The 25,805-nt window shown below is 41.0% G+C and overlaps 2 protein-coding genes across 3 annotated transcripts in view; both read right to left on the reverse strand.

Annotated features, from left to right (window-relative positions):
• Positions 1 to 1,199: 1,199 nt before the first annotated feature.
• Positions 1,200 to 20,783, reverse strand: LOC122531161 (glutamate decarboxylase). Its single transcript, XM_043658849.1, has 10 exons — positions 20,701 to 20,783; positions 20,200 to 20,290; positions 17,280 to 17,516; positions 10,345 to 10,661; positions 9,738 to 9,989; positions 9,221 to 9,288; positions 5,229 to 5,307; positions 3,847 to 3,996; positions 3,497 to 3,691; positions 1,200 to 3,290 (listed from the first exon to the last, which is right to left on the reverse strand). The coding sequence occupies exons 1-10, from the start codon at positions 20,755 to 20,757 to the stop codon at positions 3,117 to 3,119; spliced, it is 1,620 nt and encodes a 539-aa protein (XP_043514784.1). The 5' UTR covers positions 20,758 to 20,783; the 3' UTR covers positions 1,200 to 3,116.
• Positions 20,784 to 20,941: 158 nt separating this feature from the next.
• The window catches only part of LOC122531164, a 48,727-nt gene continuing 43,863 nt past the window's right edge, over positions 20,942 to 25,805 (reverse strand). For both annotated transcript variants that reach the window (XM_043658853.1, XM_043658852.1), the window contains exons 3-8: positions 24,598 to 24,842; positions 23,910 to 24,103; positions 23,352 to 23,474; positions 22,963 to 23,177; positions 22,201 to 22,599; positions 20,942 to 21,797 (exon numbers count right to left, since the gene is read on the reverse strand). In XM_043658853.1, the coding sequence (XP_043514788.1) occupies positions 21,231 to 21,797; positions 22,201 to 22,599; positions 22,963 to 23,177; positions 23,352 to 23,474; positions 23,910 to 24,103; positions 24,598 to 24,842 (1,743 nt within the window). In that variant the 3' untranslated portion in view covers positions 20,942 to 21,230. The remainder of the gene's footprint in view (positions 21,798 to 22,200; positions 22,600 to 22,962; positions 23,178 to 23,351; positions 23,475 to 23,909; positions 24,104 to 24,597; positions 24,843 to 25,805) is intronic.

A 25,805-nucleotide genomic window follows, 5' to 3' on the forward strand; every position in this document is an offset into this window, starting at 1 on the left:
AAGAGACATTGTATTTCTATTCTCTTCTCTTTTTTCGATCGTGTGCGCGCGTGCATGAAAGGTGCATTGAAACGTGCATTAGTGCATATAGTGCGTCGAACGCCAGTGTGCTCGAAAGTTAAACAAGTGAAGTGCATATATGTATAACAAGATACTAAATTACATGGTGAATAACAATAACGCACCACAGCGTAGAGTATGCAGTAACAACGTCGTAAGAATAGAATGTAACATAGCTTAATGCATTTTCATCTTTAAATAAATCTCATGTTGGTACAACGGTGCTAACGAGTATCGAAGTGAACGTATGCCGCGCTTTTACAAATCTTCGATTCTTTAAGATACAAGAGGAAATGGGCACAAGAACAATATAAAAAACCGTCGTTAATCAACGGTACTGATATGGTAAACGCTTACGTTTACGTTCACAACGGTGTGAAATTCCTAAATTTGTCAAGTGTACGTGTAATATGTATCAGCAGATAAAACGCTCGAGATTTTTCTACTTAGATAGTGTTATTGTATAATTCCTCTGTCTTTACAAATATAGTACTTCTTTCCTAAATTTTTTGGTATACGTGTGTGTCTCTGTCTGTGTATATAAGAGTGTTCCTCTCTGTTCCCTCCTTAATCACGTTACGAGGGTACAAGTGAATTTGTCGAAGTAGAATCAGCCATTCAGTCGGCAGTATCAACGACTGGTGGTTAAAAAAGGATTTACAACGCCGATAAAATTGTGGACAATTAACAACAAACGGTTCGATAGAGTGTCTCTTCTGCAGGTATCGGTAATCGTGGTCAGATGAATGCCATTCATTTGTTTCTTTTTTTTTTTTTTTTCTTCAAAAATACATATCCTCTGCTTCTCTAGTATTGTCTAATGCAATCGTGATTTCGTTTCGATTTCACATGCAGCTTGCGAATTCCGTCTCACGTCGACTTTAAACCGATATATCTACGAATTGAATGTTGCATCAGGCCTTTATCTCGTTAACACGTTATTTTCCCTCCTCTGTATATACTTGTGTCATTTATTCTCTCTTCTCTCATTTTGTTCATTCATTCTCGAATCTCTTGTGAATGGAACGAAATTTATCGACGGCTCGGCAAATGTCGACGGGAAATGAAAACGTTAAGTAAATTCGTCGATTTACAATAGATCGATTTTCAGATCTTCCTTATTAATATACACCTAGATATTTTGTATTTACTTACGGTTAGAGTCATCTTTATCCTTTTCTTTTTTTTTTTTTTTTTTTTCTCAATGGCGAGTGAATCGAAAAATCTTTATAGAGTCGTTCGGTTTTTAAATGTTGCCTTTTTTTCTTTTTTTATATATATTTTCACTGTCGAACAGATTGAGATTTCTTCGTCGTTTCGTTACGAGGCAAAAATATCGTAATCCTTTGAGTCGGTGCTTCTTTCCTTTTCTATTAATGAAATGAATCAACGTACATGACGCGACAGAGCTAACGATCGACAGAGTTCACCTAAAAAGTTGTGTAAAAGACGAAAACTAATTTCTAAGAAGAGATTCTTTTGTCAAGTATGTAATAAGATCAGTTTCCAACGGTGTATAAAGGTAATCGATGAACTAAATGACAACCGTTCGCAATATTTGAAAAAGCATGTACTTTCATGGGTTTGTGTTTTGTATTTTAAAATCTCAACGCTAAATATAATATATAATATATATATATATATATTTATATATAATATACGCTTTCTTTACTTATACTTTTTTTTTTTTTAATTTTAAATACATTTATACTTTTTTTTTATATTTCCTATAATTTGTATTTTAATAAATATTACTCTCCATTTTTTTGGTGAAACTCTTCAATAATAAATAATAACGTACATTTTGTATATAATAATGGATACGGACCTCCCCCCCCTCCCCTCTTGCATTATATAGTGTTTTTGCAAACGATCAATAAGTAACAAATTCGTTTAATCTCTCAACAAAGTAACGCACCCCTCTAAGCGAACTAATATCATTATTTCTATATTACTCCGCAGTGTACCGTTCCAAGTAAAAATATTTTGTACATCTATCTCGTTCTCTTCGAACGAATTTTCAGTTTAAGTTCAATTTTCTTTGGGGTTTCTCTTTTTCTTTCTTCTCGTTCGTGACAATTCTTGTCGTCAGCTTCATTCTTACTTATTGTCTCCTCGTGAACGCTTACGCAACGTGAATTTCCACCTCATCTTGGATCTTGTAACTTTCAACAACGATTCTGAACGAAACGAACGGGACCAACTATTGGAACGTGTATATACATGTACTCTCGAATCGAAAATCAATTACTCTCGATCACTATAAGCGCGATTAACTATTTTGTCGCTATTGCTTGAATTTACGATGAAAACGCGTCGTTGCTACTCCTTCGTCTCCTCTTTCTCCCCTCTTTAGTGAGTACGTATAGCGCTGAGGAATGAAAACTAGTAACATTTACGGCCGGAAGCATCGCTAGAGCTTTGTAACTTGACTCTTCGTTTCACGGATGTGCTGTACGCTTACACCTAGAGTAACTTACTTGCTATGAGTATCCTTCGATCTTGTAGCTGTTTCGTAATATGCTGAAGAAGCATTTCTCGTGCGCTACGAACGATGATTCGATGACCGACTCTCTCCTGTCGTCAATTTTATAATCTCGAATGTTTAAACAACGTTGAAAACAGTCGTCCGATTTCATTGCAATATCCATTTCTCGGGAAGGGGATATTGATCTGAAAGTTTGAACTCGCGGAAACAGCGCCAGATATCTCAGGAAAACAAAAACCTCTTGAGTGAAATTTTAATTCAATTGAATTGAAACAAAGGGAAAACTCTTTTCTTAGAGTAATTAAAAACAGTTTTTAATTGAATTTTTTTATTGGAAAAAAGGCAAATAAAACGCGAGAGAAAGGAGAGAGTCGGTTTACGTCTGCTTAAGTTAGTAACCATGATTGCGAGCCTCGAATTTGGCCTCCGGATTTTGTACACGCAGTGAAATGCGACGCGGTTCTCCCGCTCCCGTTAATAGCAGGAAATCACTTTCGATACGATGTTGCGATGAAATCAGCTGCATCTCCGCGGCTGATTTCGCAGCTAATTAGAACAGGCAGGTTTCTTACAGATCGTGGCCTAACCGGTCCATTTCGGCCAGTAGGAAGTCGACGTCCGCTTCCGTTACCGCGGCACTCGAAATAATGTTTCTAAAGAAGTTGGGTCGCCGATCGTCTGGCTGGTAGCCGACCATCAACGTTCCAGCTTGCATCATTCGGCCTTTCAAGATGGGACAAATCTGTGGACAGACATTTTCCCCGTGGTTTTTTGATCCATTCAGAGCATTTAACAATGTTATTATTAATATCGACCAATATTCCAGAAATTGAAATAGTTGGAATAGTTGGAAAATCGAGAAAATTTGCAAGAATAATATTTTAGTATCTGGAGAGAATTACGGTCTAGTTCAACTAATTAGGAATCTAATCTAGAAATTAATCTCACATCTGCAAGAATCTTGATCCTCTCCTGCGTATGTGGCATGTTCCTGACGCGTGTTGGCAGGTACCAGAAGCAAACGTTCACCATTTCGGGTTCCAGTATCAAGTAATATTTATCAGGCATCTGCTTGATCCGCCTGACCATGTATTCCGAAAGTTCCATCAGTCGATCCATATGTTTCTCGAATCCTTCTGTACCCTGTGTCAAAAAGCAATTTGCCAAACGTTCATTATCCCAAGTCGCAACATCCTTCTAGAAATCTCAAATAAATTCTACGAATCGTGAGATTCTTCGCAGGATCATTCTGTCTCTACGTGTCTCTAGCTTCGTTACGATTGTTACGTGCAATGTACCTTGGCTCGCCATTGCAACCAGAGTTTAAAGATGTCATTATGACGCCCGCATTGTATCACTTTATCACCGGTGTCGTATTTCACGTCGTACAGTTTGTCCGTCATGAACAAATACTCGGCGGACATTTGGTTGCAGCTAATCAGCAATCCCTGCAACATGAAGAGAGGCGAATGCGTCGCGAACGAGGGGAGAAAGCCACAGTCTCGCTTGTTGTTCAGTTTTTCCAGTTTTCGTTCTCTTTTTACCCCTCCTCCCCCACCGGCCCTCCCAGTTCATTTTATGGATCACAATGAGCGTTTCGAGCCGCGTTCGGGAAAGTTTCTAATTGACAGGCGCGCGAGAAGGAACAAACGCGGAGAGACGGGCCCCGGTCGATATGAGAATTGCAACTCATGCGCAGGAAGAGGGAAACTGAGGGATATTGAATTTACAAAATGGCGACTGGCACACCGCCACCCTACTCCAGCCGCCATTGTATCACGATCCTGCGATTCTACGCGTCTCGCGTTGTAAAAGTTAATTGAAAGTTTGCAGTTGAACGTTCGTTACTCGTGATTCTTTACCGTTCAGTAATTCTTTATTTTACACGATGAGGAGAGAATCGCGGAGTAAACAAGAAAAATTAATAATTGGAAATTTGTTAAGAATTGAAACAGTAAGAATTGCACTGATACGAGAAAATTCGAATATTTTAAGAATGACACGTGTAAGTAAAAGCGGCCCGTACTTCTGATCAGACACACGATTACTTGCGTCACAAATACACAACCGAGTAAAATCACAACGTGAAAAGTTTCGACTTTTCCGGGAATAAACGAACGATACGCGAGTAAGTAGAAACGGACGGTATCTGATCAGACACGCTGATCAAACTCTAAGAGGGATCGATTTTTACGTGATTTTGACTTCTCAGTTACAAGTTGCGACAATATCAAACTCAAGACACCTCCCAATCGTGCGAGAAGAAGGGAAAAGAACTCGGTAGAATTTCCCTCGAAACGTTTTGCGGCAGCCGGTGCACGGAATTTTAATATCCGAAGGGGAAGTTCTGAGTTAGCAATAACCACGCAGGCGTGGGGGGATAAACCCTCGGGGGCAAATGGCCGTGGTACGGTCGGCAACATATGTTATCTCTTAGTTTAATTAAATTCCTGCAGTGCTGCGTTCCGACGCGTACGTCTAGCCCCTCGGAATGCAGCTACTGTTGTGTCATCACCCTTCCAGGAGACAGGAATTTCGCTCGTTCAACGCTCCATCTCCGACTGTCGATTTGTCCGACGTGATGCATATGCACGCGAGCGAGATACGTCTCGAAGATGGATGGTGAAACAATTCTACTATGCGGCAAGGCAAACGATCAGAATGATTTTGGGAGACTTACGTCCTCCTTGAAGTGAATCGTCGAACATTGAAGCAGCGCTCCCATGAGTTTGTGCGGGTTCCAGGTGACCGAGTCGGCTCTGTGAATTTTTACACATTATGAGAAATCTGTATTAAATATTTATCACTGTTCAAGTATCATTTGAAGTATTAAAAGATACCGGAGACATCATTTTGGATACCTGGATTGAGAGAGGATTCTTAGAATTTACTATTGTTTGTTTGTTGTTTTGTGGAAATTGTTCGTTTCTTGAAGCTTGAACAATAATTATTGTATCCTTTTCCAAAAAAATTGTGAAAGTATTTTGGAAAGAATTATAATTTCAATTCCAATTTGACGACGAGAAGTGATGGATTGACAAATCTAGTCGGAACGAGTTTTGTCTATAATCTAGAGAAAAGAGTGACGTAAAGATGGCTGAGAAAGGCGGACGAGCTCAGCTGGTCGTCAAACGGTTATCCACTCCCACAGGGACCAATAGGGGATAAAATATGAGTTATTTTCCCTCCATACCTCGTGGGGGTCCATCAATTCGAGAGAAGAGCTATTAATATAGCCACGGGATTGGATTTAACCCTCTGCTCCTGAGAGACACACCCTTGCACTAAAAACTCTTAACCCTTCTAAATCCTTGCCACTGCGAAACGCGAAAATCTATGTACTACTTGACACTAATTCGCGATGCACTTGAAACGTTCAACAAGTGTCGTTCACCTTCTCGTTAAAATGATCCACATCTTTTGACACGAGTTAAATTAGTCTCATGCGACTTTTAATTCATCCAGAGATGATAATAAACAAAGTATTTTAAAAAGGTCATTCGAATTTCAAAAAACATGCTTCTTGCAAAACCTTTTTTTTTTTATCTTGTTAAAATATGATAAAATTTATTTTCGACAGAATAGGTAATTTTTAAGTAAAAAATTTATTCTGTAACAAGAAAATTATCTAGTGAAAGTTTTTTGATACTTCGTTGTCGCTTTGCGATCTTCGATAAAATGTTAACTCGATGGTATCATCGTAAACAATAAGCGTCAATATCTTAAGAATCGGTATCACAATAATTATTCGGAATGTGTGCGAATCAGTAGAATCAGACGTGAATACACGTGCGGGCGAACATGACACGGCCGTCTGCTTTGTGACAAACGTTATCGACACTTGGCAAGTGACACATATATCGCGACACTGTCCCTACTGTCTGTTGACTATCCTGTGGATGATGCAAGGGTACTTGAAACGGCCAGGGAAAGAGATTCGTGTCGACGACAGGCATTTACCATTAGTCACTCTTTCGCATCCTCTTTAACGTACAAGTTTATCGTGCTGTTGTATCGTCAGCATTTCCAGCTTATCCCATTTCTCACGGACCATGTATTTTCTACAAAATCGAAATTCCACAGTGTGCGCTTCATTTTAATTATTATTCACGGATGATAAAGTCCCGTTGTTTAATTAATATCCTTAGATGGCATATTTCCTTTCCGCGTGCTTTGAGACTGGATTTTTCAAAAGTTACTTTAACTTTAGTGTCTTTTGCAATTATTATTTACAAATACAGTTTCACTTTAGAACACTGATGGCAGCGTTTCTTGTGTGTTTTGATTTTCCATTAGTTAAAAAAGCATATCGCCAAGAGTGTGCGTAATGTCTGTACATAAAGCTCGAGTGATTAATGCGATTCGCAGCTGGGGCTGGCGCGTGCAGCACCCCTCCGTTTTCACTCTTAAATTCGTCCTAGGTGCCAACCCCAAAAGCCGCGCGATATATATTACGAGGGTTGCTAATTATCCTCCTTCCGCCGCAGAAGCTAGGCGAGGAAAGTCTTTTCAGTCGGAACTGTCAAACTCGTTATTCGCCGTGGAAGAAGGATTGATACGTCAATCTTGAAAAACGGTCCGTTTTCTTCGCGCTTTCTCTCGACCGGTGAATACCAAAGGACAATTGAACTTCGAAAAGATTCGCGTCGCAAACGAACCTTCACCCGACAAAGAACTGAAGTAATCGTGCTCTAGAGAATCGAAAATTCCCAGTGCTGTTCGAGGGAAGCGCGTATGAAAGAAAAATACACATGGAAGCAGCTGAGCTTAGCGACAAAGCTGTCGAATCTAGCGAGAGGAGCACGCGAACTTTCAGCTTCTCTTCCTCCTGCAAACCTCTGCCTCTCTTCCCCGGGACCTTTTATGCGTAATCATTTCTGACTTTGTCGCGACGTTGGAATCACGATTTTCCTTTTTCTCTCTCTCTCTCTTTCTCTCGCTCTCTCCCCCTATCATTCTCTTTGTTGCTCTTTTTCGAGAATCTGCACTGTTCCGTTCGAGGGAGAGACAACGAGGATTGAGAAGGAGAGAGGGACGACAGAGAAGACAGACAACGAGGGAATGAGGGAAGCTGTTCCCTTTGTACGAGTTTAATCCAGCATTGTCGAGGCACGGTCTTTTATTTCAGACTCGCGGAAGAGGCACGGCACGATGCGGCGGCGCGTCGATATATAAAGAGGAGAGTTCTGTTCTGCAAATGCGCTCCAGGGAACTGATCCAGCTGTTGCTCGTCCTTCGGACTTTTCGTTTGCCATTTTAATCAAGAGCCTTCGCAGGAAGGAAGTCCTGGGGTACAGTCTGTGCAAGCAGGAAACGGCGATGACACGGAAAACGTCGACGAGAGAAGAGGATTCTGCTCGTCGATTTCAAGCGTTACACGCGCTTTGTTATGCATCGTCGCGGAACGGGGCAATAATTAACCATTTAAATTCCATATTATTTTACAATCGCTCGTATTCTACAATTTTTCAAACTCGATCTTGACTCTCGGAAATTAACAAGTTAAAAGAAGAAAATCAGTGATGAAATTTCATCTCTACGCGGCAGTGTGGTAACTTATAAGTTTCGAAACATATTTACTTCGTTGTAGAAATTTAATATAAATCGCTATGAACTACTCTAACACACGTAGATTCAAATAATAATTTAATTTCTGGATAAGAGGAACAAGTGCACCGAGTAATTAAATTTTTAGTTATTAAATAAGGAAACACAAGAGGGGTTTGCTAAAAATTGTGACGAGTCCTGTGTATTTTGGATATTATTTTTGGATATTACGTGCATAAAAATCTGCACATTCCGCGTGTGCAGAAAATGAGAAATTCCGATGTAGAAGAACAAACGACAGTATACTGTAAAACTACTCGAAACCGGCGACTTTTTTGCGTGAAAATGATTTTTCCTGGCAGGCCTCGTGCCACTTTTTTTCGGGTCACGGACTGTCTGGCGTTGAATGAAGGGAGCAGATGCGGCCGGATGCAAATCGCGGATTAATCTCGCCAACCCCATCTCAACTACCCCCACGAATCGTTCTATCCCTGACCCCCAATTGCAGCGCGAGGGGTCGGACATCACTCGCCTCTGGTGAATCTATATGCGAAAGTTCGCATGTGTCGAGGACAGGAGTCACTCCTTTCTATCGCCCCTCGATTCTACGGATTACGACACTGTCCAGATATAGCTGGCAGGTATCTTCTTTCCGCGTCGATTAATTCATCCCGAATTTTAGCTTTGTTCGAGTCTCGCTATAAATCAACGAAAAACTCCATTCCACGATCCGTTTTTAGAAAGATTTTTGAGTTGTTGCAATAATCAGAAATAATGCCATTTAATCTATATTTTTCTAAATTGCTGTGAATTATAATTCTTATACACAGTGACTTTTCAAGGATTAAAGTACCGCATTCTCGGTCCAGATATCTTGAAAAAGCTCTATCGATTTTATCTCTCATTCAGGCGGTGAGCGTACGCTTTCTTTCTGGATGACTCCATCAAACTAAGCCTCAATAAACTATAAAGTACAAGGATTAAGCCACCCTCCTGTGCGGCACGTATGAAGGTGATTCTCGTTGATCGGAAAAAGGCGCGTTAAGAAGGTTGGATCAATTTAAGGGTGTCACGTTTTTTAGTGAAAATGATATAAGTGAAATAGTATTACTTCTTTTCACTCACCGTTCGATGCCTGTCATTCGCGGGTGCCTGTATTTCCTCGAAAGAAGCAGTCCTCCACCCCAAGCCGCCTAAGAAGAAAAATTTCACTTTGTGAAATAAAAGGAAACGAGGACTTTGTAAACTGTGACTCTTAAAGCCCAGATTTCCCGAATTTTCTCTCAATTTAACTCCCCATCGAAACTGGTCGTCGACTATGTGACGCTTCTCACATTTATTATTTACGCTAAGGCTCTTACGCGTTTGGCATTTATCGTTCGAACGTTGAACCGATTTGAATAAGCTGCCCGGCTAAGTGGAAATCTCTGTCGTCCCTTTCTAGCTTCGAAATACTTTCATTCTCGGTCTGTTGTCCATTACATTAGTCCATTACATCAATACGATAAATTTTTGTTCTTTTTCATAATTTTAAACACGCGATATAATGGAAATTTCATCTTTTGTCTATCGTCGTTGATATTAGGTTATTACAACTGCTGATTTTTCATGCAATTTGGTAGAATCGATTGATTTCACTTACGTCGATGTGCAGCCAGAGCTGGTGTCTCTGGCAGATATCAGCGATTTCTGGAATAGGATCGAATGCTCCGATGACGGTTGTTCCAGCGGTAGCGTTCACGAAGAATGGGATATGTCCTTTGGCCTTACGCTCTAGAATCAGTTCTTCCAACTTCGACGGAATCATACGTCCTCGTTCGTCACTGGGAACCATCACGCAGTTGTCTGTTCCTAGCCCGCAGACAGCGGCGCATGATTTCACCGAATAATGGCACTGTGTGTACGACAAATTGTTATAGCGTTCATGATTCTGCTAAAAGATGAAGCATCTTTTTAAAAATGGGATTATAAACCAAGGAAAGACTATTCTATCGCGAAAGATATATTTATTTCTGAACTGAAAATATGTGAAAATTCTTTCCTAGGAGATTTCTTTTTTTTTTTCTTTTTAATGCTCAACACACTATTGCGAATTGTGAATCAGAACTTTGTGATAGTGAACTGAAGATAAAATGAGATGTATCCCAAGAAATAAGAAGATATATCAAGAAAGAAGAATAGAAAGCTAGAGTATTCTACAGAAGAGTGAAGAAATACACAGAAAATATCGTAAGTAGAAGAAAGTGTACCTGGTCAGACGTGAACATGACCAGCTGTCCCCCGATAGCAGCGAGGCCTCGTTCCTTGTAAGCAGGGAACATTTTGTGTCTAGCAGCGAGAAAAGCATAGAGATTGCTGATAGAACCTCCCGGTGCAAGAATGGAGTCGCCACCGCTCCAGCCGATGAGCTCTCGCATCTTTTGAAGCACCACGTGCTCCATCAAAATGAATACCGGCGCGATCTCGTAGGTGAACATGTTCGTGTTCGCCGTCGCTGTCAGCCATTCGCCAGCCATCGAGACAAGATCGAGACCGCACGATAATTGGTTGAAGAAATGGGGATGCCCTGAAAAAGGTCACGAAGTAGAAAGGAGGAATTATTATATTAGCTCAAATATTATTATATTATAATATTAATATTATTATATTATAATATTAATATTAATATTATTATATTGTAATATTAATATTAATATTATTATATTGTAATATTAATATTAATATTATTATATTGTAATATTAATATTAATATTATTATATTGTAATATTAATATTAATATTATTATATTGTAATATTAATATTAATATTATTATATTGTAATATTAATATTAATATTATTATATTATAATATTAATAATTATTAGCTCAAATATTATATTAATATTATTATATTATTAATATTATTATATTATATATAAATAAATTATATTATTATATTATAAATAATATTAATATTATTATATTATAATATTAACTACTACAGTTTAAATATTTACGTATTTTAGAGCATTGTGCTAAAAATTTCTCACAATTGAATAAGCATCCTCGATAATTACGCAGCATTAATCTTGTCTAAAAGTGTTCGCATCATCCTACTTATTTGCAAAATCCTGAAACTCGTTGATGTAACAGATACAATAGTTTCAGCGTTGACAATTGGACAGTGGAACAGCAATTCTCGGAACAAATGTGTGCGTTGAGTTCACGAAACGAGTCCTTTCGCCATGATTCGGCATTCGGGATTAATCGTTTTTGCTATAAATCAAGCCGACGTCCTAATTCCTTTAAAATCGTGATTGCTCGAAGACGGCGTTTAATGGCGGGGTAATTAATAACACCGACGTGGCACGTGGCCAAAAATTGCACAGCACAACATTCGTGGCATGGAACAGCGAGGTTGGACGTTAAAGGCACGCGGATGGAAAGAGCGGGAAGAGAGCTTTAAGCTGCTCGCTGAGTACGTTGTCATCCGCTCTGCTGAACATCGCGCCAGGATCAGGGTTAATGCTTCTGTTCGATGGGAGTCTGCCTTCTGATGCCACTAGGGGAGCAAGTGTTCGGATCCTACTGTTTCTCGTACGTGAAGTATGCAGCTACATTTCTCTGTCGAGATTTGTATCTCGTCTTTCTAGCTAACAGATTATTTTATTTCGAGTCTGCCAACTCTGTCAATATTTCTTTTATTTATTTATTAGAAAATGAATTATTTTAACAGACACAAGTTTCAAGGTACCAGTCTTCCAGTATTGTATCTATACAGAATCATAGTTACGCTAAATCAAATACCGTAGTGTAGTTTCAGGAATCTATTCTCGAGATTCCAAGAGTGCTTTCGTGAACAGGGCACGCGTGGAAATTGTTTCGATGCAGACGATGATAATTTGCTCGGTTTCGCGGTGAGATGAGAAAACAGTGGAACGCGTGGTCATTAAGTAGATATGGAACGTGCGTGGTCAGGCACAAAGTAAAATTGCTATACGAGGCTTTTATTATCCAACAATAACTTTCTACGCTGTAACAAGTGTTCTAAATTAATTAAGAATTGTTATTGAGCTTAACAGAAAGAAAAATAAATTAGGTAAGAACTAAAAAAGAAGATAAGTTAGGATTATAAAAGGACTTGTTCAAATTTTGGGATTGTAGAACAGGTTGAGGAGTAAAAAGAAAAATGGAAGGAATTTTTTTCCTTTTTTAGCGGTGGATGTTATTTTTGCTCGCGAAATTTATGTCCATATGACGCAGGATTTTTTCCCACCCTCGAAACCTATATCCTATCACTCTCTAAAATAACGTAGATCCCTTGATCCCGAGAATTGATGGATTCACTCCATTGAATATCCGGCCACGAAAAGACTTTTTCCCCCGGGTGCGCGATAACCTTTGATAACCAACGAACATACTCGGAAAGTGTCCTGGGTGGAACCACCAGAGTCGCGTTACGTTTTCCAGAAAATATCGTTCCTTTAGTATTAAGACGCGAATGAGAATTTCTAGGGTGGCCATTTTAATCTCACGGTATTACGTAGTGATTGACGTATGACGCCAGTCTATCAGGGGCTAAGTTCTCCCCTTGACACGTCTGTAGTGAAGAGTCGAACAAAACTATTCGAAACTGTTCGTGAAATTACTAACAAATATCTGCAAATTTAGCAAAAGAACGCTGTTTTCAATTTCTGACAATTATTTAACAGAGATCTAGCAAAAATGCGACGATAATAAATAACAGCGACATAAAAGATAACGAGTGCTTGCAATTTTTAACAAAAAGAATTCGATCTTTCTATTATTTAAATTTCCAAAAGATACCTAAATAATTTCCGATCAGCAACATCACCGATCATTCAAGTACCCAAAACTGCTTGCACCTAGTATACCCATCAGCGAAACAGGGACCATGAGTATATATATATATATCAACAGAAAAGTCTCCACCCTGAAAACGCGATATCAGGCAGCGGTATCAGAGCCGTTTGTCGCAGTGTTATTCGCAATTATCTTGGTCCGTGGAACGTGGCACGCGTCCGGTTCTGGGGGCTGTGCAACAAGACGTCTCCCTTTCTCTGTCTCTCCCCCGACTTTTTCCAAGAGCATCGAGCTCCGGCGGTTCAGCCGAGGGTGGAGGAGGGTCGATGGTCCGAGGAGCCCGCATTTTGCGCGTCACACGCGTCGCTGCGCGACTAGATTGTTTGCAGAGGCTCTCAAACTGACGTACAACACGGGAAAAACAAACTATTTCGGCTGGCTGGCGAGATAAGTCGATCTACACTACGGGAGCCGCGAGTACGACCAGACTCCGCGAGTTTGTCCATTCGGACAAATTGAGAAAGTTCCAACTGTTTCAACTGTTCTCTCGTCAAATGAACGTGGAAAATGAATTCGGTGGAGAGTTCACGGGAGAAGATTGAACGAGCTTGGTTAAAGTTTCCCATTCGCGAGTGGGAAATATTTTAGGGATCTATGTAGTAGGTTGTCTAATACGTCTGGTTGCAGGTTTTTCAAGAGGACGTTGTCGATTGTTACTCTTGTGTAAAATTTACTCGTTCTTCGCGAGATCAGAAGAATCAGTTTTTGGTTTTTTTAAACCATGTGACGATTTTCAGAAAGATGTGGAACGACGATGAAACGTTCGAAGCAGTTGACGTGTGTTTCGTTTGCGTAGTTTATGAAAAGATGAAGAAACAAACAAGCGAGAGTGCAACGTGCGGATCGAGATAAGCTGGGCAGGTTGGCGTGATTATGCAGATTTAAGGGTATGTTAATTCTGCAGGAAGCTGCAGGGATTTCCAAGCCAGATCCCCTTAGACTGGTTTCCATTGCCGCGAGGTAATAGCAAAATTGACGGTGCCCTTTTAAAACTAATGGAGGGTGATTTTTTTTTTAACACCCTCGCTTAAATTGCATTTTTATATCAATTTCATCGTATTAAGCGTGATCGTGATCACAAAATTATTGTATTTCAATCACAAGAATATATCGAGGAAGATATATTACGGTGATGGAAATAATTAATAAATCTCATGATTTCTGAGGTTGATACAAGAGAAGCTGAAATGATATTTGTACGTCTGGCACGGTAGACTCTACGATTCGTTTCTTTCACTAGGTTGCTCTTACGAGCAATTACAAACGTCGGAGGGTATCGTTTCCCGACTAATTTGCTCTTTTTCCCCGCGTGGTAGGGAACAAGTTCCAGCGTGGAGAACCTGCTCAACACAGATCTTGGTAATATATTACAGAGCTTAGGATTCGTATGAAGAGAAGTGTGTAACCCTGGCTTAACGTTAATGCCGTGCAATCAATCATACCTCGCTAGAAAGAAAGAAAACATTTCCAACGTGGTCTTGAACTTGCAGTTAAATAACGATGGAAGGGAACGTATTTCGTGAATAGCGCTGAGTGTTTTATAAATTTTAAAGACTATTGGGAAGGAAACAGCAAGCTACGAGACAAAGGAATGTCTTTTGAATTAAAATATTTAGTATTCACGTCCTAATTGTAACATTTATGAAAATTTCGTTCAGCTTCAACGCGACTGCAAAGAAAATAGAGTATTAAAATTAAAATTTACACGGCGTGAAAAATTTCCTCTTTTTTGATATTCGAACAGTTATGATTTCCAGGCGCGTGAATTCCATTCTTGCCCCCCTCCCTCCCTCGTCGATTGAATGACGTAACAATTTCTGCATTCCATGACGAAACGATTTCTACATTCCACGGCCAGTTATCGATACCAATTTAAATTCCAATGGGCGCGCCCGATTCTCTCGCGTCGAAAGTTCGCGAAGGGTTCAACCATGTGCGGCCCCGTAGCTACCCCCGCTTGCTCGCCCCTATTTACTATTTCCCTCGACCCCAGCCAGGGAAAATCGTGTAGAAATGGCTCTTAATTACACCGATCCTATTGAATTCACCACCCTGCGCAGTGGTGCCACGTGCACTAACGCTACAACCGTGTGTTTTTCCATGGTCAAAGTTTGTATTGTTCTTGCCATTCCTTTTTTTCTTTTTTTGGGGGGAGGGGTCACCCGTTCTCGAATTCCGACGGGTTTTTTTCGAGAAAAAAAAAAACTATTGTGACGTCGATCCACTTCAAATGGAATCTCGACCGAGAATTCTCGATCAGAAATTGGAAATATTTTTGTTTGTTAATCCTTAATCCTTTGATGTAGCTGAGAATTTAAACTGAACGATTTAGACAAAATAATTTCTACATTTCTGCTGTCAGATTTAAAAACAATACATACTTCCGGTAAGTAATTTTCAATTAGCTATTACCACGATGTCGAAACGTTCTTTGCGCATGTGCAATGTTTTCTAGGTCGACACAACTACATTAAATATCTATTTTAAATATCGATGAAGCATCTCTTGAAGGAAATAATGCTTCCCTTTAGTTTTACAATTAGACCTTGGAAATTCCCAATCTTCGTGGGTGTATAGCAACACTCTGTATCGACGATGTATCGTCTTCGATAAACACGAATCAATCACGTCGATACACTGCCTCTACCGCACTCAATCAAAATCTTCCCACGTACCTTGGTATTAATCAATATTCCTTTAGTGGTAAGATACGAAATAATTGAAGTTTCAAACTTATTTATTTTTTAATTTATATAAACTCGATCCATTTCCCTTTTCTACACACTTCACATTAAATCCATCCCTTACAACGTGAAAACGTATATTTAATTTAGTTTCTGATAAATTCAATAAATACTGTGCTGCAAAACCAGCTGATCTAAATTCCCCAAAAATTCTTCCATAAATAATTTTCACACTTAAGACTTTACGTTCTTTTCAACAATTCCCAATATCTTTATCCTTTTTTATAGTGTCATATTTCAAAAGACTATCGATGCTCTTATCATTCGCCACCCCAAAAAATATTTTTCAGCGTATCTACAATCTATGGCAGAAGGGACGATAGTTCCTTTTCTTTTTTACAGTTTCGATGGCAGAGATCTATGCTATCAAGAGGGAATCTTCCATGGAATATAATCTAATAACGACTTTTTGTCAGCACGTATACACGGTGCACGCGTCCTTTTATACACAGGGGTGGCTCGTCATTCACCCTGTCCACGATCCTTTGCATCGATATTCGCTACCAGACAAGCTTGATTTCTAGCCTAAGTTCGGTTAGCCCTCTTCCATTGTGCATTAGCATCTATTCAAGCTGGTAATCGAATTCTACCGAGATAGCAAACTTTCGCGGGGGATTTGCGGTTGACTTTTGGCATTTCCTCCACCGACAGATTCTATAGACACACCAAACCACTACTGGATTAATACTTCGGTGTGCAATTCTACGACTGTGTTAGTTGTGAATTTTCAAATTTAATTTTGAAGTTAAAATCACGAGAAAAAATTAAATATTTCAACGAACAACAGACCGCTTTTCAAGGATCAGGTAGGTGAATACTTTTGTATACAATTTAGCAATTGCGCTGATTATAAATTAAGGGGGTTCGAAAATTTTTAACCTTGAACCTTGGGATTTAAATTCGATGTAAAATTTAAACACTTTGACGAATGATAGATTTTCCAAACTGTATACAATTAGAGTAATTCTTTCGTGTAAAGTTCTATGATCGTAGTGAATCCTGAAATAGCTCAGTGTAGATTTTAGCTTTGTGTGTGCTCCTTTTCAATTTCTAAGAAACGTATAAACCTTAATTCTCGAGAATAGAAATGTAATTTCTAAAGCTTCTGTCTCACGGCATTTATGCGAAACTTTATGCAACTCGGAGAATGGTAGCTAAGATGGTGCAAGCAGATAACGCACGGTTTTTTTATTTCAGTTAGCAGCAACCCCTCGCTCATTTATCACGTGCACGAGGGCAACGTGTATATTTCGAGGGGGGGTTATAGCCGACGGAAATACTGGAAGTGTCTCTGGCTACCTTATCTCCGCTTTCGAGAGCGCGTATGCTAAATTGAATATGAAATTACGTGGCTTATCGCCCTTCTAAATGCAAGGAAATGCGATAGGACAGTGTTAAGCGATTCCCTGCTAGACATCATTTTCAATTTTGCTTTTCGGTTTCTCCCTCGTCGACTTTCGCCTTTTGTTTTCGCTTTAGAAATTTACAAATATTCATAACAGAACGTATCTATTTTCTTAATAACCTGATTATTTATTTTCTTTTTAATTAGCAAGGTAAATTAACGCCGACTCACCGGTTTTTACTTGATACTTCAGAGTGGTAGAGCAATCGATGAGAAGTTGCTGAAGTGTCAAACCGGTGTCGGGAATTTCGAGATCCAGGAGACGCATCATTTCGGAGGGATGATGGAAATCGAGTATCTTCGCGTTTCTGTCGTTCGTGGACTTGATGAAATCCAATAAAATGTCCACCACTTTCATCAGGAATTCCCTGGTTGCTGGATAACCTTCGACATTGTGCGGCAGGATATCTGAGAGCAACAAAATTCGATACTTCAGTAACAGGTGTTTCAACTATCCTTTGGATTTCTACGTCTTTCTTCTTAGAGCATATCGATTCTGTAAAACATTGTTCCCTTAGTATCTTCAGCGTGTAAAATTACTGCTTCTAAACGAAATTCATTCTACTCTTAATTCCTCTTTTCCTTTATTTTGAATAGAGAACATTTCGTTTCGGAATCTCTTACAATTTCAACGATATTCCAAGTCGACAATTCGTCGTGAATCGTTAGAATTTTACAATTCGAAGATATTAAGATAACAAGAAGTTCTCGAACGATACTGGCATACGACGCAAGTCAGGATAATTTCAATCGAATTCAAGCCACAGTGGTGGCTTATAAATAGTCTACTGGTGACTCTCTAATTGTTATAATCAAGTGAAATCTCTTCTACGACAGCGACACCGATCGATTTTTGATACCGTTTTTATCGAGCGTCCGTCTTTTCGTCGGCGCTCCGTCGTTTCGACCTACCGCCGGCTCTTCCTCGCAGAAAACGTCAACTATTAGAATGATTTCACCTCATCAAACAATTGAAAGTATAGACCTATATTGACACACTCTCACTTGTTTGGTGGGATGACACCATCTCACATCGTCGTCGTCTCTTCATCATCTTCGTCCTCTTCCTCTTCATCTTACTTCATCGGTAACGAGTGACTCGTTTCGCTATTCAGAAGCCTTCGTGCAACTACTCATACCAGACGAAAACGCATGCAACAACACAGCACGAGAACCCAGCAGAAATTTATTTTTCAAATATAGCGTAGATAGAGAGTGATAAAACATTACGTCGCGTAATCTAGAGGATTAAAATTTGATTTTCGTTGGAATTTCAAGTGCAAACTCTTTTGTCCCGTGGGAGTAATTTTTAGCGATGCTTTGACGGAGAAAACTATTTACGATTGAACGTTCCAATGTGCTCGTGGTAAATCCTTGGTAGATTGAACTGTCCTTTAGTCGTTGGGTAACCATAAAGTATCCTCTGGAATAAACCACCCTTCGTTTCCCCATTGCATTAAGAAGATCCCGTGGATAAACAGACCAGAGACTCGCCAGTATTTATGTTTTAAACTTGCTATTCTTCTATTCATCCGAGTAGAAAGAGAATTACTGAATGCTTTTTAGTAAGATACGAATATGAACTATAAAGAAATTTAATGAAATGTAAAAGAGAACTATTCAATAATCAAACTCTCAATATTAACTCTCAAATAATGGTGCTTCGTTCGAAAACTGAGATCTTCAGGTAAATTTCGATGCAAAGAGGAGTTCTGCTAAAGAGAGTACAAGTGTATTTTTCAATAATCACAACGTAGGATGAATAAGAATCGAATGGGGAAAAGAAGGGAGCGTGGAACCTTATGGTGAGTCGTTCTGAGCCCATGGTTAGACAAGAGAAATCCCTGGCTTCCAGGGGCTCTGCTTCGGCTAATCCAGCTCTATCAATCTAACGTCCGAAAATAAGACCGTCGGAATCTTCCTTTTTTCGAGCTTTGCAACACTTTCTACCGTGATCAGACCGAGTGTTATTCGATCGATAAATGTGGAAGCGGCGTACATAAATGGGAATTAAAGTTGATAGTTATTGTTGAATCGTGCAAGGGAACGAAGCGTTCGAATGCATGCTGTTTCGACTGACCGAATTACGAATAGATTCTAGCTTGAACTCGTACGTCGTTTGGCACCAGATGCACCGTACCCTATTCGTGGCTTTAATCAAAGCGCCTTTCAGGGGTTGTTACACGCGGTAATTAGTTCCAGCGATTTATAAGCGGGATTATTGGGTTAATTTATAGCAACGAGTCGGAAGAAACTCCATGTTGAGAATTCTCCTTCGAAACATTTCCAGACAGTCAAAATCTTGTCAAAATTTTTTGACACTTTGACGAATCTCTATCTTAGTCAGCTTGTCTCTCAAAATCTTTAAAACTCTTCAGTTTCAAGTCGACTCGTTTTTTTTTTTTTTTTTTTTTTTATTATAAAGAAGATAACCGTTTTTTAAAATTTTCTTTTTTCTTTTTTTTTTTTATCTCGGAAGCTATTCTTATCGGTATCTAACACTTGGCAGAGTGTAAACAGGTTCCCTACAAACAAACCCTTCCGCCCTTTCTGCGGCGTGTAATCTGTCCTCAGCCACTCGGCGCCTATGAGCCTCTTCAGGCCAATTCTAAATCCTCTATTATTATGCACCCTTCCGAGCCTCGCGGAATCAGGACAATATTGTGACTCCCGGATTTCATTCTCGAGAAGCCAAGGCTGCCTGCGTGGCCGGGAGAAAACGCGCGAGAAAATACACCGATAGGAATGATAATTTGCTTGGATTTAGGGCGTCTGCAGGCAAACAGTGGAATACCGGGCAAGTAGATACGGAGCGTACGTGATCGGACGTCGGGCGTAAACTTACTGTACGAGATTCTAGCACCTGTCGTGCAACAGATTGGCATTTGTTATCACATTTTCAGCTGAAAGCAGCGACATTAACGTACACTCTGTTCTAATTTGTCGAGTAATTGGAAGAAAATGGGAAATATATTGAAGGAACTACTTACAGCTAGTTCTATGTTAGAACTTGGCGCAAAATTTGCGAATGACAAAGCATACTGCAACGAACAGAAAGATGCTGCAAAGCGTATTTTAGTAAATAACATACCCGAATATTTCAAGTTACAGTGCTCCCTGGAGAGCGAGTACGTGTTTTCGGAGCTCATCAGTCTGGTCGGTGAGTGGGTCCGGGCGAAATTCTGAAATTCACAAATGAGAATCTGTACTGGTGTTTGCAGAGCATTGCAGAAACGTTGTATCGCGTAACATTCACCACAGAAATTACTGACATTTCGCAGAGTAATCTCGTCGGATCAAGTGCGAGTCTAAGGATACCTGGTCGGCGAGCAAAACTCGCAGTAGTAAAAGCTCGTCAGATGTACGGATGCATCTGTTCTCAGGCAACGATCATAAAAGTAAACATGTTTCTTACAAAGAAAGAATAATACAGAAGGAAGCAAAGAAACAGAGTAATAGAACAGCCACGGCTGGCGTAGCGGCAAACACGATCACAAAATGAAGAGAAACAGAGATAGATAGATAGATAGATAGATAGAAATAGAGAGAGATAGAAAAATGAATGACGTGCAGCGAGATGGGAATGCCTTACATATAAGTATTCCTTGATCGCTGTGATTTTAGTGCCGATCATTTGCACATTGTCCATGTCTCTGCTTGTGCCCCTCGCCTCAGTCCCTACAACAATCAACAACAGTGTCCGCTTCAGTGTCGAGCTTGCCGAGCAACACAGTTTTCGCGCTTCTTTCTCGTATCTTTTCTATTATCCAGAGCGAGAGCCTGACAGAAATTGCACAACTGCGAAGCGAGAATCATTATTTAAAAAAAAAAAAAAAAGGAAAAAAAAAAGAGAAAAGTAAACGAACGAAAATCATTTTCATCGAAGTCGACGAAAAGAAAAAGAGGGATTTCACCTCAGCCAGGAAGAGGTTGGCTCCTGATTCGAAAGCGCACTCGTTGCGCAATCCTCTCCGTCGAAGGAGGCACGATCGACTCGAGTCGTTCGAGTCGTTCGTAAGAAGAGACCGTCGCGCGTGATTCGATGCACTTAAAATACTTTGTACAGCGTATTATTGTACATTGTCTTTCGCGGGACCAGCGAAACGCAAAACTCACGAATCGTTAACCTCTCTCGACCGAGGGGCTCGTGGCGGCTGGATTCGTTTGTTTCTGCTGGATTTGCTCGAGATGAGCCGGTCGCGTCGTGCAGCGTACGCGCAGCAATCCGTAAGGTAGCCAGCCGTTCGTCGAATGCACCGGTCTGTTGTTCTTTCTGTTGTCGACCGCCTCGCGTTGCGCTTGCAGCCGGTGCAGCATCGCGCCGGCGACGAGCGCCGAGATGACCGCCGAAAGAGCCACGACGATGAACAGAGCGCTGAAACCGGGCATAGGCAGGCAGATACCATAGACTACTTCCTCGCGTATTCTACCTTGAAACACCGTTACCGCCTCCGCGTGAGTATCCGGGCTGAAGGCTAGATCAGCCTCGGAGATCACCTCGTACAAACCGCTCACGCCGACGTCGGCGCTACGGATTTTCCTGTCGGACACCACGACCGATCTCTTTCGTCTGCCATTCGGAGACGAGAGAGGTGTCACCGGTATCGCGCCGCTGTTCCCCTCGAGATTCCGTGGTCCGTGCGGGAACTGATCCTGGTCGCTCTCGTATCGCGTCATCCGCGGAGGATCCTGAAAACGGATGTGTCCTAAGCGTCAAAGTGTCACGAGTGGGAACGTGGCTCGCCGACTTGTTAACGTGGAAAATATCCACGATAACGTAAATATGTACAACGAGATATGTCGAAAATGAAGAGTTACTCGTAACATCTCCTCCAGTCGTTTCTTTAACCCCCTTGACATACGAATTAAATTCAAATTTGATATTAACGATATTTATACTTCATTTGCGTAAGTTTAACAAGGATCATTCTTACCACTCTGATGTTCATACTGCAAAATGTCACGATACTTATAAACAAAATTCATAAAGAATAATGACAGAACAGATTAATAATTCAATATAGTCTCCCAGAGACTTGTGTTCAAAGATACGAAACTTTTTGGAAAATAAGTAACAACGAGATATACTTACAACGAACGGTCTTGAAAGATCAGTGTCGTCTAGATGAACTTCCTCGTTCGGTGTCTCGATTACTGGCGCCGGTAGCCGGTTGCTCGTCTGTGCCTGCGCCTTTGGAGCTGATTTCTCGACCCCGAGGAAGTGACCCCCTATCGAGGTCATTTCATCACCATCTTGAATGATGTCGTCGTAAAGGGAGCCGTCGCTCTGCTCGGTCCCAGCTCCTCCTACGTTTTCGTTACTCTTGTCGGCGCTGTTGTTATCGTCGTCGTTGTTGCTGTTGTGAACGGTGGGCGGCACTGTGGTTTGCGGGTACTGCGGTCGTATCTGATCCTTCCGCTCTTGAATATAGTGGCCGACGGATCCGCTGAGCTGACAGTGATCCAAACAGCCGTGACGACAGATCTCAACCTTGACATTGATCGAAACAACTTATCGCACTGACGTTTCTCTCCCCCCCCCCTCTCTCTCCTCTCACCCACTCCCCTTCTTTCTTTTCTAATTGCAAGTACGTAGTTTGCACAACGAATAGCCAAATCACTCAACGTTCATTCGCGACCATTTACCGAGTAAATTCATCAAGCCGCTCGTTTAGCTGTTTAATCGTAAATATTTGCTCTTTGCTTTGGCGGACACCTCTCCGGTTTTAACGGAAGGTGCGCGACAAAGTACCTCGCGCCGCGCGCGTAATCGCACATTCAGCCGCCGGTAATCTCGCGATTCCCGATCGCAAGCTGCTTTAACCGCCGTGTATTATTACCCAACGTCGTTTACCTTGCACTTGATGTGCACGCTCAACGCGTCCGGGAACTTGAACGCGTGGAAGAAGGCGTAGGTAATGACCGTCGCCCGATCGTCGGAGCCCCGCGCCTTCAAGAATCGGCTGATCATCTTTGGCCTGAGCACGCACCCGAACTCGTCGCTCAGCTGTATCGTGTGTCCACCGCCGTCCGAGGCCACGCACGACTTGACACGCATGTCGAACTCCCCTGTGCCGAATTTAATTGCGAGATTTAATTAATTAACGAACGATCGTTTATTGTTCGATGCAACGAACGATAAATTATGTTCGAATCGTGTCGTTATACTATGAAGTGAAGTGAAGCGAAGTTTGGTGTGAAGTGTTTCTGCAAAGTCGAATGGCTGCTCGCCGTTATCGTTACCTCGATAATCGTTTATAGCGACGACCAGGGTGAGAGTCGAGCCGAGCGGCACTATCCCGGAAACTGGCGGTGCCCAGGGTCCCTTGCCGTGTTGGATCTCCATCCAGCAATCCACGTTGTCACCTGCAATACCGATAAAAACCGATAAAAAGATAGTCGCAGTGCTGATGCGTTTGATACCCGAGTTTCCACGCGGTTTGTTGCCTCGCGCATTTCTCTAGGCGCGACGTGTCAGCCGCGATTTATACGCGTTGCATAAAGCGAAGTTAAGTGGCGTGGCTGCGGTCCTACCTGTGGTTAACCGCCGCTGCACGAGTTACCGCGCACCGTCGCGATCATTTACCTCGAATTAAACTCTTTTCACGGAAGGGTTATCGTTATTTTAAGTCTGTATTCGTCGTGCTGGAAATTTATCATCGTTTATTGACGTGGACAATCATATCGAATCAATGTCGACAGACACGTCGAAACTTACTTACGATGTCAACGATATCGTCACATTTGTGCCAATCAAATTGTGAATATCAACGCTTGCGTACGTAGAGTAGAAAACCATACCTCTGAAGTCTAGCTGTATCACGTCGAGATCTGCGATGACCATCGGCGGTTTCGAGGCGGTCTTCTCGTAATCGTTGAACCACTCGCATCGCAACCGTTTCGCCTCGTCCCAGACCTCGAGTAAATCCTTGTCGTACTGAACGACAACGGTATTCTCATAGAACTGTCCGTGCATGTCTGGCTTGGTACCGCACCTACGATCAAACGAGTAAAGATCTAGACTCGAGCATTCGTCAATTCATTAACGAACTTGGTGTTCATTTACGTACATATGTATGTAACGAACAACGTCCGTCCGTTGTCGGACGTTCATTTTCAGAAACCATCGAAATACGCGCGCGAGACTCCATTCGAGAATCGAGATTAACCGTCCGTCAAATAACTTCCAGTTAAAGCCAAAATCGTTTGTCCAATTATCCTTTATCGCGGCTACGTAAGCCATAAGTTCCAATTAAAGTCATAACTTAGCAATCCTCGGGCGCGCGGGACAAACTACGATGATACGATCGATCTCTCGTGCATTAACGTTTCCGCGCGCGTTAAACCCCCTAAATCGAGTCGCGTGCTGCCGCGCCAACGAAACAGCTTGCCCATGAAGATCGCTTTCACGGATAGACACGGTTCGATGGACGCGAGAACGCCCATACGTACGTAAAATACGTTTTCTCGCGCGGCGGAGCAATCTTACCTCGCGTAGGCTATCCGAAAGGAGAAGAAAGTCTGGCCGGTGGACGGTGGAACGTAGACGCATCGCGGGTCGGCGTGCTGGCCTTTCGACGAGACGATGCCCTCAAAGGGTTGGGAGAACGATAGATGCACGTCCATGTGATCCTTTCCGCACATCACTTCGAGGGACTGTATGGCTGGCATTCCCTCTGGCCTTTCTAGCGGCCAAATGTCGCTATTGCTACCGACGCTCTTCAAGCCAACCACCTGTGCATTCAACCAATACGTTTTTACTACACATTGAACTCTGCCTGAACCTCTCGTTTCCCCCTCACTGCCCTTGCAAGTGCTCTTTTGTGAACGTTCGTCCCGAACTTTTCCGAAAAATTGTTGCCGCGTAACTCGTTTCGGTGCAAAAATTGTGTGAGTCGAGAAAGTTAATCGTGGAAGAGAAGGGTAAAGTAAAATTCTGTGAAATGCAATCGGTATTAGAGCGCTGTATCATCAGAATAGAATCTCTGCTGGTAGTAGATGATCTATACTGTTCTGACAATATAACATTCGAATATTTAAAATATTACTGCAGTATAAAAAGACGCTACATCTCTTTCATACTATGTAATTAATGGAAAGTTACACCTTGTACCACTTCTGCAGTGGAAAAAAATAAAATAAAGCTTAAGTTTAATTCATAGTACGGTTAATATTATGTCGAGATTTATTACAATTTATATTTGCATCTGATGGAAATGATGTGAGTGGAGAAAATTAATTGTCAGAGAAGGGTGAAATAAAATTCTGTGAAATGCAATTGGTATTAAAGTGCTATATCACCAGATAGAATAGAATCTCTGCTGGTGGTAGATGATCTACACTGTTCTAACAATATAACATTTGAATGTTAAAATATTACTGCAGTATAAAAAGACGCTACATCTCTTTCATACTATGTAATTAATGGAAAGTTACACCTTGTACCACTTCTGTAGTGATGAAAAATAAAATAAAGCTTAAGTTTAATTCATAGTACGGTTAATATTATGTCGAGATTTATTACAAGCAAGACGAATTTATGTTTTCATCTGATGGAGATGATGTGAGTGGAGAAAATTAATTGTCGGAGAAGGGTGAAATAAAATTCTGTGAAATGCAATTGGTATTAGAGTACTATATCACTAAAATAAAATCTCTGCTGGTGGTAAATGATTTATACTGTTCTGATAATATAAC

Source organism: Frieseomelitta varia, unplaced genomic scaffold (assembly GCF_011392965.1).
Source record: "Frieseomelitta varia isolate USP_RPSP 00005682 unplaced genomic scaffold, Fvar_1.2 scaffold_379, whole genome shotgun sequence".
NCBI classification, from domain to species: Eukaryota; Metazoa; Arthropoda; class Insecta; order Hymenoptera; family Apidae; genus Frieseomelitta; species Frieseomelitta varia.

What these genes read in the sequence shown, in the direction of transcription:
- LOC122531161 (XM_043658849.1), bottom strand. Translation starts at nt 20,757, where the DNA reads ATGGACAATGTGCAAATGATCGGCACTAAAATCACAGCGATCAAGGAA. An exon ending in TCATGTTCACGTCTGACCAG is followed by an intron (nt 9,990 to 10,344) that starts GTACACTTTCTT and finishes TCGTACACACAG; the next exon opens with TGCCATTATTCGGTGAAATC. An exon ending in CGAATGACAGGCATCGAACG is followed by an intron (nt 5,308 to 9,220) that starts GTGAGTGAAAAG and finishes AAAAATTCACAG; the next exon opens with AGCCGACTCGGTCACCTGGA.